This window comes from Pithys albifrons, chromosome 1, assembly GCF_047495875.1.
Source record: "Pithys albifrons albifrons isolate INPA30051 chromosome 1, PitAlb_v1, whole genome shotgun sequence".
Classification (NCBI taxonomy): Eukaryota; Metazoa; Chordata; class Aves; order Passeriformes; family Thamnophilidae; genus Pithys; species Pithys albifrons.
In genome coordinates this window covers 86,688,427-86,699,981 of record NC_092458.1, presented here as the reverse complement: position 1 = coordinate 86,699,981, position 11,555 = coordinate 86,688,427, and the positions used below count along the sequence as shown (strand labels likewise).

At 42.2% G+C, this 11,555-nt stretch overlaps 1 protein-coding gene across 6 annotated transcripts; it reads right to left on the bottom strand.

The window, feature by feature from the left end:
• Positions 1 to 602: 602 nt before the first annotated feature.
• On the bottom strand, positions 603 to 6,256 carry TMEM139 (transmembrane protein 139). Of its 6 annotated transcripts, none has more exons than XM_071558424.1 (4): positions 6,077 to 6,256; positions 5,025 to 5,188; positions 3,800 to 4,108; positions 603 to 2,452 (listed from the first exon to the last, which is right to left on the bottom strand). In XM_071558424.1, exons 3-4 carry the CDS (start codon positions 4,045 to 4,047, stop codon positions 1,984 to 1,986), a joined length of 717 nt encoding a protein of 238 aa, XP_071414525.1. In that variant the 5' UTR covers positions 4,048 to 4,108; positions 5,025 to 5,188; positions 6,077 to 6,256; the 3' UTR covers positions 603 to 1,983. The 6 variants fall into 6 exon arrangements, with proteins under 6 accessions (XP_071414525.1, XP_071414509.1, XP_071414536.1 ...); XM_071558408.1 differs by lacking the exon at positions 6,077 to 6,256 and adding an exon at positions 5,426 to 5,517; XM_071558435.1 differs by lacking the exon at positions 6,077 to 6,256 and adding an exon at positions 5,426 to 5,517 and having other exon boundaries at positions 5,025 to 5,164.
• Between the last annotated feature and the right edge of the window lie 5,299 nt (positions 6,257 to 11,555).

Sequence of the window (11,555 nt, the reverse complement as noted above, 5' to 3'; positions counted from 1 at the left end):
TGCGGCACAGCAGAGCCACGGCAGGTCCTGACTGCAGGGAGGGGTGGTGCGTGCGCGGCTTTCCCTACGGACATGCCGGTCTGGGCTTTGCTCGTTTGCTTTTGGTTTTTTTAAATGGTTTTGTTTCCTGTGTTTTGTTACACGCGAGTTTCACCGGAAATCAGCTGAAATCAGAAAAGATAACGCGCAGTAGTTAGCAGGGAGACCGAGAGCACACAGGGTTTGCAGAGAGCATGTGAAATACGAAGGGAAAATGGGAAAATCAAAGTGAGCATCATTCTAGCAGAGGCAAATTCACAGCTGTTGTCACATCACAGAGTCACTACGATTGGGAGAGAACTCTGACTTCACTGACTCCAACCTTTGAACACCAGCAATGCCACATTGTCTCTATCAGCATATTTGTCTCTCACAATACTTCTATGATAAAGGTGTCATAGCTGCTTAATGATATTAAAGTGATTTAGCTGTAGATTCAGAAATGCAACACCACTCCTTTCTATAAGCCATGATTATGAAATAAGCAGAATGCAAGCAAAGGCATAGCTTTGAAGAGTGGTTGTTTTGGGAGGGAAAATTAATGATGCCACCAGGAGTTTTTAATGCAGTCCTCTTTAATTATAAACAACATAAAAGTTTTTTCTTGGAATTATAAAGAATCAAACTATATATAAGAAATAATTTATTTGCTTCTAGCCTATGGTTTGATGGTTCTGCATATCAAAGATGATGCAGTCATACGATCAAGGCTGTGATGATTGCTGCTCTCCTTCATGAGGAGATTCGGACCACCACTTTTATTTTTTAATTTGGACATTCACCACACATGAATGTCTTGTCTCTTTTCATACTGCAGTCCATTTTGACAGTGCAGTGCCTATCAGTTTAACACCTATTTTAAGAGATGGCACAGCATCACTGATCAATGAGAGCTAGAACCTGGCTCCAGTCCAGAGCCATCAGGATGAAGACCACATGTGCCTTGGGACTGTTCTCAGGTGCTCTCTGCTGCATCTCTGGCCTCAGCAGACTGGACCTTTCTAGAGTCCAGAGAGAAGCCTCTGGGTACATCATTGTTACAGAGAACTGGAAGAGCTTTGGCCTTTCTGTGCAAGTATTTGCCATGATGACAATAAAGCATCTCAAGCCATCTGTTAGCAGCTGTAGTACAGCAGAGACATACCCCACTGCAGAGCCACCAGGACTGCTGGTCCATGCAGAGGATGCATGTCTGTGTATGTATCCCACTGCCAACCTCTCTTACAGGAGGAAAACTAATCCCTTTTGTCCACCACTGGCTGTGGTGCAGTGAGAACTTTGTGAACAACAGAAGTCATTTCACGGTGCCTTGCCAGCTCTTCAACCTTAAGTGACAGGTATTGGGTGGTACCAGGTTCCAGGTGCAGGCAGGCACCCTCCCCTCAGTCACGCTCCAGTGCAGCAGAGCTGAGGATGCGGTGCAGATGCAGCAGAGGGGCAGCAACAAATAGCACAGACCATAAATTTTTGTTGCTGCAAAACAGCAACTCATGGAAGTGCAGGCTTGGTCTCTCTGCAGGGATTTCAGGGTGGCTGATGACCTCACAGCTCTCAGCAATACTGCTATTTGTAATGCACAGGCAGAACCTGCTTAGTGCTGTTTCTATTCCCCTTTCCCAGGAAGATTCTTTTGGCTGCATCCTACAGTCCTTCTTCAGAGATCCTTTGGTAACCTTGTCTCTTCTCATGATTTCCTCTCCTCCCCCATAAAGGTGTATCTTCCTTCAGTTTGAGAATGTTGCCATATATAACACAACTTTCCTCACAGTGGTTTTAGGTATCTGCCAAGACAAAGCAGTGTGGTATTGCATTGATTTTTATTTTGTGCAGAAAGATTATAGTAACATCAGAAGTTGTGTATGTAGTTCAACTGTGGTTCAAAGAATGGTGACACAAACTTCTACAGTTTCAGGCATGAAAAATCTCAGCCCTTTTACCTTCTCTCTAGGAGCATTCTGTATTGGGATGAGGGTGTGGTTCTGTATTCATAGAAGGTGAATCATGATGTAATGTGGAGGGCTGGAAAGCATCTTCAAAGACCTCATCATTGATGGTACTCTCATAGGCAGGTGGTGGAGTGAGTGGCTCCAGTGGTTCAAACCTGTCTTCAATATTTTTCTCCTCATGGATGTCCGAAACAAACCGCTGCAGTCTTGGGGGCAGCACCAGCTGCAGCTGTATCCTGGAGCCTGTGTCTGTCTCAGAGGTGGGCCTTGTATCTGGTGGCACTGACGCCCTGAGGGCCTCCACTGTAATCTCCTGTTGGGCAGACGATTCAATAACAACGCTGTAAGGAGGAGGCTCACTTAGCGGCGAGGGCACTGAGCCTGGGTTGGATGTAATTGTCCATATTGCTGGAGCTGACATGGTCATCACCTCCTCATAGGTGGGTGCTTCATAGGCAGCATTCACCCTGTGCAAGAGAGGAAGGCCCAGTTACACTGGTTGTTTTCCTGCTTAGTTTATGCAGAGGCAGGTAGCATGGATAATGTACTCTAGGGACCATGATACAATAAACAAATAGATGGGACTGAGACAGGGTATCTCACATGGTATTACTGTATGGGATATTCTGCCTCTGGATCACTTCCCTGTTCCAGCCAGCTTAATGTCGTGCTTACTGATATAGAGAATGGCTCATCTGCCCATTTTCCCTCACTCCCCGGAATAAGTGAACTGACCCACATAGTTCAGCTCAGTGTCTTAGGTTTTCCTTGATGTCCTCCAGTTAAAATCTCCTACCAATTAAAATTCACTACTAAGAATTGATAACTATGGATTATTTCTTGGAATTAAAAAGGACCTTGCCTTTTAAATACATTAGCTCATTGTTCATCTATTTTTAAGAATTGGAGAAAATTAGGTATTTTCATTTAGTCTAAAAAATGATTAATTATTCTGTGTTGAGAATAGTTATCTGCAAAAAAAAACCTACTTTAGAAACATTTTCCTTTTCAGGTCATATTTTTAAATAAAAGGATGGTAATTTTCTTCTAGTATGCCCCAAGCTAGCAAAGCCCAATATAGACTTCTTCTTATGTACTCTTTCTAAAAGGACACACATAATAACATTTTTGTCCTCCCACAGGTCCTATATTTGAGATTGTTAAGTCAGTTATGGATGTGGAAAATGATTATCGGAAATATACAAGGAAGAAAATACACAAATAAATTCAAACTTGTCAACTATAGTAAGCAAACAGGAGTTGAATTAGGTGATGCTGAGAACCTGCAAATGTGCATGAAGCCGAAAAAAAGTGGAAGTATTCAGTCTCTCAAAATCAGAGTTTGTTACTGTCACGTTGGGATTCTAAGACTGGAAACACACCCAGTTACAGGTTCCTTTTAAAACGTTTGCCAAGAAATGGTTGCTCTGGAGATACGGTTTATAGAACTAAACCCAAATAAGATGCAGTATTGCCTCAGCATTTTTCTTTTTCCTTGTCTGAGTCATTGTTTGGCAAGCCTCGATTACTCAAAGTAAAATAAAACTGGGCCTGGATCTATTTAACCTTGGAAATTTTTAGTGCATCAGTTTCCGGGGGTAAGAAAATTCATATTGTACAAGACACAGGAGATGCATGGCATAAACATTTGCAACCTCCGCTTGAAGAATGAAGGAAAACAACCTGAAAATAAATTTTGTCTTTGGGAATGGAGTCTGTGTTTGTTGCCGCAGGGGAAAGGCACCAAAACAGTATGTAAAATGTTCATGACTGAGGTGAGAGAGTTAAAGAGGAATAACCAGGTTGCTGCTTACCCTGCTTGGCTTTGCCTGTTTGGAGGTATTTCATTTGCGTCACGTCGGTGTTGATTTCTCAGGTAACACTCAACAAATACACTCAGCAAATAGCCGACCAGGCACACTCCCCCTACCCCTAGAAAGAAATAGCCTACTGGGTTGATATTAGACGAAATGGCCAGCATGGTGACCCCAATGAGAAGAGCAGCAGTGAAAAGAAGCAGCAAGGTTTGGCGGATGTTCTTCCAGCGTGTCTCTAACCACATGGCAGTACAGATGGTGGTAGCAGGCAGTTGAGAACAGATGAGCAGTTAAAGGGACAGACATCTGTGGAAGATGGAACAGTTTTTTCAGAACGAAACATAAGAAAATAAATCCATTATAAGTATCATAAGTAAGATCATATATACTAGAGTACACAACATTGTGAGAACGTGAACTATAAACATACATAATAAGCCTGGGAAGTCTGTACATAAATGCACATCAATGTAAATGTACTAGAATTTCCTGTGTGTATGCATACTGAATAGTGGAAATGCTTGGACATGTAGCTGGAAGACATAAAATGCATAAACAGACCATAAGTACTTATTGCCAAACATATCTAAAAAGATTTGACTTAATAGAGAGTCTGGGATGCAGATTTGAGGTTACTATGAAAGTGAAACACAGAATAAGAGTTAATTCCAAGACAATTGTATGTTGCATAATGAACAGTCAAATACTTGTTCAGATCCCGGAAGAAAAGTGGCCTTATTTAATGGTCCTGTCTGCCAAAGTAAATTGAGCATCTAACTTCAGTGTAGCATAATAGCAATAATGTTACTTTAGGTTCTGGATATAGGTAGTGTACATGTAGCATTCAAAATGTAGGCACAGTTTGAATATTTGCCTGTATCCTCAGTTCTTTCTCTGTTGATGTGCCTTTTTTGCACCATCCTAAAACACAAGAACCTGTTGTCACCAGGGATCTGTGGTATTCACAAATACCATAATTAAGGAATTGTCTTGCATGTGTTTTGCATATATCCCTCTGTTTTGATGAAGACCCCTTTGAAGGAAAAAAGTAGGACACAACGGGCATATTTTTATGAATATGCACCTCCAAACAAATATACAGTTTTATATAGTTCCATATTACATTGTGTGCTTTTCCACACTAAATGTGATCCCTTGTTACAGGAAAATAGTTAAATATATATATGCAAAAGAAACATATTCTTGTTCAGCATTTACTTACCAGAAAGAGGTTTTGGTAGGTATGAGCAGTCATGTTTTAACTTCTGTCTTCATCACAAGGAAAATTGTGCACTGCTGCTTCCCGTTCTGACCCAAGAATAGGACACCAGTGAAAACTCTCCCTTCTTCCTTTCAAGTTTTCTTGTAGGGAAACAATGAAGATTTCTTTTGAAAATAAAAGTTGGAAACTAGTGAGTATGAAAAGGTACCAAATGACAAGAAGATCCCATTGTATAAGTTTTGCATGAGAAAGTAGAATCTCCTTCTTCCAGGTTCTGAATCCAAAGCACTTTCTAGACGATCACATACCTTCTACTCTTTCGCAGCTCTTCTCCGTCTGTCCCACAAAAGCAGGAAACTCATTAGGAAAGAAGGCGGAGTGAGCAGTGGGGGAGTGCTTACCTGTGTCGTATCTGTTTGGTCTGCTTTACTTTAATGAGAGAAACTGCCCTGAAAATTCTGGTTTTTTTCCCTGCGTGGCAAAGGAATCTTGAACTCTGCCTCACAAAGCAGGAACAACTGCCCGCCCAGCCCACATCACATGGCCCACACATAAATCTATTTATGAGTTCTGTAAAATGTAAATCTACACATTTTTCTATCCTGATCACGTGCTGTTTGTCAAATGTTTTACACTGTCTGCAATTGTACAAACAAAAGGGAAAAAATGGGGGCAACGGGCTATTATTTCACAGAGGGCTGAGTTAAAAACTTTTTTACTCTGTATCTGGGAATGAGGGGTACTGATAAGCAAGAGAACAGGTACTGAATTACTTCTATTGTCTGAACCTTTAGTGTGTGTCTGAAAAGTAGAATAGAATAGAGTATTTCAGTTGGAAGGGGCCTACAACAATCCCCTAGCCCAACTCCCTGCGTGCTTCAGGGCTGACCAACAGTTAAAGCATGTTACTAAGGTATTGTCCAGATGCCTCTTAAACACTAAAAGGCTTGGGGCATTGACCTCTCCTAGGAAGCCTGTTCCAGTGTCTGACCACTCTCTCGGTAAAGAAATATTTCCTAATGCCCCCTGACAAAGCTTTGAACCATTCTCACCTGATCATTCGCTGGATTCCAGGAAGATGAGATCAGCACCTCCCTCTCCAGTTCCCCTCCCCAGGAAGCTGCAGAGAGCAAGGGGGTTTCCCCTCAGCCTCCTTTTTCCAAACAGAAAAGCCCAGAGTCTTCAGCTGTTCCTCACAGCACACGCCTTCCAGCCCATCCACCAGCTTTGTTTCCCTCTGGACTCACTCCAGGACCTTCACACCCCTCTGAAACGGTGGAGCCCAGGACTACACCCAGCACTCCACGTGAGGCCACACCTGAGCACAGTGGGACGATTCCCTCCTCTGACCGGCTGGTGATGCCGTGTTTGGTGCTCCCCAGGACGGGGTTTGCCCTCTAGGCTGCCCAGTCACACACTGCTGACTCACCCCGAACTGCTGCCCACCAGCACCTCCAGGGCTCTCTGCAAGGCACTCTCCAGCCACACCTCTTCCAGTTTGTACTTGTGCCCAGAGTTACTCCATCTCAGATGCAGGATCTGGCATTTGACTTATTAAATTTCAAGCCATAGATGACTGCCTAATGCTCCAATCTGTCTAGATCCCTCTGCAAGGCCTGCTGTCCCTCAGACCTGTCTTGTCCTCTAGACCTCATCTCAGTAGTTGGATACAACCTGTGCAATAGTCCTGTCCTATTGCACAGGACTGACCCTGGAACTGAGCCCTGAGGAACACTGCTGGTGACCAGTCACCAAACAGATGCTTCATTCACAACACCCCTTCAGCTCTGCCCTTAGCCAGTTCGCCCAATACACAATTAAACCACTCATCCCACAGCTGGAAACTTGTCCAGAAGGATGCTGCGAGTGATGGTATTAATAACCTTACTAAAATTCAGAAAATCTACATCCACTGCCTTCCCTTCATCCACCAGGCAGGTGATGTTATAGTAGAATTATATCAAATTAACTAAACAGGACTTTCCTTTGTGAAACCATGTTGCCTGTGCCTGATAATTGCATTGCTCTATAAGTGTCCTTCAACAGTACCCAGTTCATCTTCTCCATAATTTTCCCAGGTATTGAGGTTAGACTAACATGTCTGTAGTTCCCTGGGTATTCCCTCACACCTTTCTTGTAGATTGAAATAACACTGGCTATCTTCCAGTCAGGAGGGACCTTCCCAGACTCGCAAGACCTTTGGTAGATGATCAAGAGAAATTCTGCCATAACATATCCTAGCTCCTTCATATCTCTTGGGTGAAACCCATCAGGCCCCATGGACTTGTGAACATTCATCTGATACAGATGGTCCCTTACAATTTCAGTGTTCACGAGTTGAAAGTCACTGTTCCCACAGTCACAGTCCTCCAACTTAGGAAACTGGGCAGCCCAAGGTCTACCATTATTATTAAAGACTTGGCAAAAATCACCTTCAATGCCTCTGCTTTTTCTTCATCCCTGCTAGTCAGGTGAACATCTTCAACAAGAATCACTGAAAATTTTAAACACAACCATTTCATGATCACTGTGGTCGAGAGAGCCTCCTACCATGACATCTCCCATGAGTCCTTCTCTATTCACAAGAAGCAAGGCTAGGAGGGCATCTTTCCTAGTCATCTCATTGAGTATCTGTGACAAGAAGTTACCTCCTACAAACTTCAGGAATTTCCTAGATCTGCTCATCTCAGCAATTTGTTATTCCAAGTTGATGTCTGGGAAGTTGACATATTCCATAAAGACAAGGGCTACTGATCCAGAGATTTCTCCAAACTGCCTATAGAAAACCTCATCAATGTTTATCTCATTGGAAGTTCTCAAACACTATAACATCAATTACCTCCAGGAGTTGCCTGCAGCTCATGGCTGTCTGGAACAGGAAGATGCCCTACTGCTAGATCTTTATTAATAGTATTTAGTTTGGAAGTTTGGGCCAACAAGAATTCCAAGAAGCAGTACAGGCTGGGGTCTGATTGACTGGGATGCACCTCTGCTGAAATAGCCTTCGTGGGCATGATGAATGGGAAGCTCAACAGGAGTCAGCACTTTGCCCTTGAAGTAATGAAGACAAACTGTGTCCTGGGCTGCATCAGTAAGAGTGTAGTCAACAGATCAAGGGGTGGGATTATTCTATGCAGCACTTGTTAGGACACACCTGAAATATGGTGTACAGTTCTGGTCCCTCTGGTTTGGATATGGGGTGAAAAATTGGATATAGTCTAGTGAATTGCCACCAAGATGCTTTGAGGGTTGAAGAATTTTGACAATTTAAGAGCGTAGATTTGTACAGTCTAGAGGGCAGAAGGCTTGGGCTGGTGGTGGATGTCTACTTACAGTTTTCCAATAGTAGTAGGTAGTTACAGAGTAGTAAGCAGTTACAGTAGTTACTACAGAATAGTAGTAGAGGTAGAGGTACTTAGAGAGAGGAGAGGAGTGCTCTTCATGAGGGTACATGGTGACAGGACAAGAGCCAATAGGAAAAAGAGTAAGTTCCTCTGGGTATAACAAAAAAGGTCTTTAATGTGAAAAGAGCAAAACACAATTACTTGCCCACAGAAGTAGAGGAATCCTCTTGGTGAAAATATTCAAGACACAGCTGAATCTAAGGCTCAGTTTTAAATAGGAGGTTGGACCAGATCATCTGCCCTTCCAGCCTAGACTTGTCAATGTATTTATGTTTTGAATATTTTCTCATTATAATTGCCTTTTTGACTGCTGACAGATAAAGGACCTTTAGTTCTGATTGTTATACATTCTTTGCTTTAAGATAATTCCTTGAAGATATCAGACTTAATAGCCACATAAAGGGGAGGAAGCCAGGACTGTGGTGTGTAGCATGTCATTTTGAAAGACTATCATTTAAATGGAAACTATAATTTCCAATTTGGAGTTGCCTGGTGTTGAGAACAATGTAACTGCTAGGGAAGATTTGACAAAACTGTTTTCACAGCCTCTCTGCACAGGAATCATGACTGACCCATAGTGAAATCTGCACGTGTCAGTACTAACAGCAACTTCCTTCTAACCAGTGTAGCTGGTGGTTGTTACAACCTTTCTTTAGAGATAAAGATTTATATCACTCTGATTTGAGAAGGTAATTAAAATTATTCTCCTTGTCTTTTCTCCATTTCCTCCTGTCCTTGCTGTGATCCAGCGCTCAGCTGATCTCTTTCTGAGCCAGCCCAGCCGACTCAGCCGGTGGGAAAGTATTTACATTCTTCCAGAGTGAATTTAGTGGCTGAATCTTGTCCCTAAAGTATGATCTAACTGCTAGTTCTTCATTAAAAGAAAGCAATGAGAATGCATGGCTAGAGTGCTGGAGGACAAGGGAGGAAGAGTGGGAACAATTTCCAGGGCAGTAGTGGCTGTCATATGATCCACTGAGCCCAAACCATTGGAGCAGAAGGAAATTCTTCCTTCTTTGACAGAGTAACCCACAAAGAAAGGTGTAGAATCTAAGACCTGTCTTGTCCTCAGCAAATCCTGTTAGTTGTGTCAGGGATTTCTAGATTTAGTTATGTCAGGGATTTCCACTTGAGGCAACTCCCAGCTCTGGCACATGCACTGATCACTGTTGAAGCCCTCCAAACCTGCCCATTGTTGAATCCCCCTTGTTAAGTACCCACAGAAGGTACTTTTGCTTCTTTAAGCTGTGTGTGGGGAGCTCAGGCACTGTGCTTGTCTGCTCATTCTCCTGTAGGCAGTAGGTGCTGCTTTGGGGCTAGATCTTTTTGCTAAATTAGGAGAAAGTCAGAAAGGTGAAGCAATTCTTCAATATTTCATGGAAAATGACCTCTGTGATTGCAAAGGCTGTATTTGATTTGTGGATAGACAGAAAGATGTCAGGTTTGTGGAAAATCTGTATAGTAGTTTTGACTGGTGCACCATTTTTTAAAAATATTAACAGAAATAGTTATGAAATATCAGGATGAAAAAGGCTAGAAATTGTAGGTGTCTCTGCTGCATTAGTTGTTGCCTGTATTATTTTCGTTTATTTCTGTTGAAGTTCGGAGTTCACTAACTCCTGTAGATTTTACCCATGGAGTTCATGGATGACTGTGCTGAATCTTTAGGAATTATTTTTTTTCATTTACATGAATACATAAAACAACAATGATACTTTATGATGCAGCTGTGAATGCATTAGTTGAACACATTTATAGATGTGATATGGACTGCTTTTTGGGTCTAAGAATACAAAGGAGGGTGAACTACTATGAACTAACCTTTGCAATATGTTTTCTAGCAAACAGCACTTCTACATGAGGCCTTCTGGCATTTCTGAAAGACTTCTGAAATTTTAATCTCTCTTCTGTTTTGATTCTCTCCATAATCTGATTCAGACTGTCACTGGTTACAGTGTGTGGGGATCCATAACAAAATAAAATTGATCACACAGCTGCATCAAGAAGCTTTTGGTGACAAAAAGATTCAGAAAATGCAGATGGGCTTGAGAAAGGCCTGAGAGACATTACTATGCAGGGTTTGTTAAACAAGGTGTTGAAGTCAGGGAGAGTAAAGAAGGACATGTATACTGCCATCCTAAACTGTCTCCCTTTCAGGCGCAGTAAAGATGGTTTCTTTAAGGAAAGCTTTCTGTTCTCTGTTGTTCAATCATGCTATGGGGACCTTAATTTAACAGTAGATTTCCTTAGTTTAGGCCACAGATTTCTTTTTTTTTTCCATTCTTTCTTTGTTTCTTCCAGTATCTTCTTGTCCCCCTCTAGGAAACATTTCACCTTTCCCCTGTTCCATCTCACTATCTACTCAACCTCCTGCCCTGACTGCTACTAATTAACTTAGTACCTACAGTAAGCTCACTTATCAGCTTGGTATGCAGAGAAGCTTGCTTTATTCCCAAGGGCCTGTGACGTACATACCACTGCACGATTAATCTCATGGTAATCGCTAAGTCTATTCTTCCCCATAACCTTGTCCTGAAGCAATTTCTGAGAACCTGAGGAAGTACTGAGGACATAGTGCTACTGAACCACCTCTTCCTGTCTTGTCTACGTCTCCTCTTTTCTCCCAGGTTTTGCTTAGTCACCTTTGTGACTAAGGAAAATGCATCATTGCATTGTACCTACTGAGATCATGGGGCAAGCCACGAACTCTGGTTGATGTTTCTAGTCAGTGTTATGTCTTAGGCAGGAGAAAGCAAAACCCCAAGGAAAGCAAAACACCTATCCCTGGATATTCAAAAAATGTGCGTAACTTTGAGAAAACCAGTTGTTTGACCTGTCACATCTGAATGTTCATACATTCCATGGGAACTAGCAATCTCTTTTTGTCTTCCAGCTTATTCCAGTTCTTACAGAACAATGATTGAAAGTTATCATCTTGTAGTCACTGTGTGGTGGGGTTTTTTTGGCATGGCTATGCTCTACCTGCAGTGGCTGAGATGTGGTCACAAAAGGACTGATATTATAAGAAGAGCTTCTACTGCTGCTAATAATTCCTTAGCTGTTTCAAGGATTCCTGAAAAGTACAGTTCTACAGAGATTGAGTCAGAGACACTTGTTATGTTGTGCA

What these genes read in the sequence shown, in the direction of transcription:
- TMEM139 (XM_071558424.1), bottom strand. Translation starts at nt 4,047, where the DNA reads ATGTGGTTAGAGACACGCTGGAAGAACATCCGCCAAACCTTGCTGCTT. An exon ending in AACAGGCAAAGCCAAGCAGG is followed by an intron (nt 2,453 to 3,799) that starts GTAAGCAGCAAC and finishes TCTCTTGCACAG; the next exon opens with GGTGAATGCTGCCTATGAAG.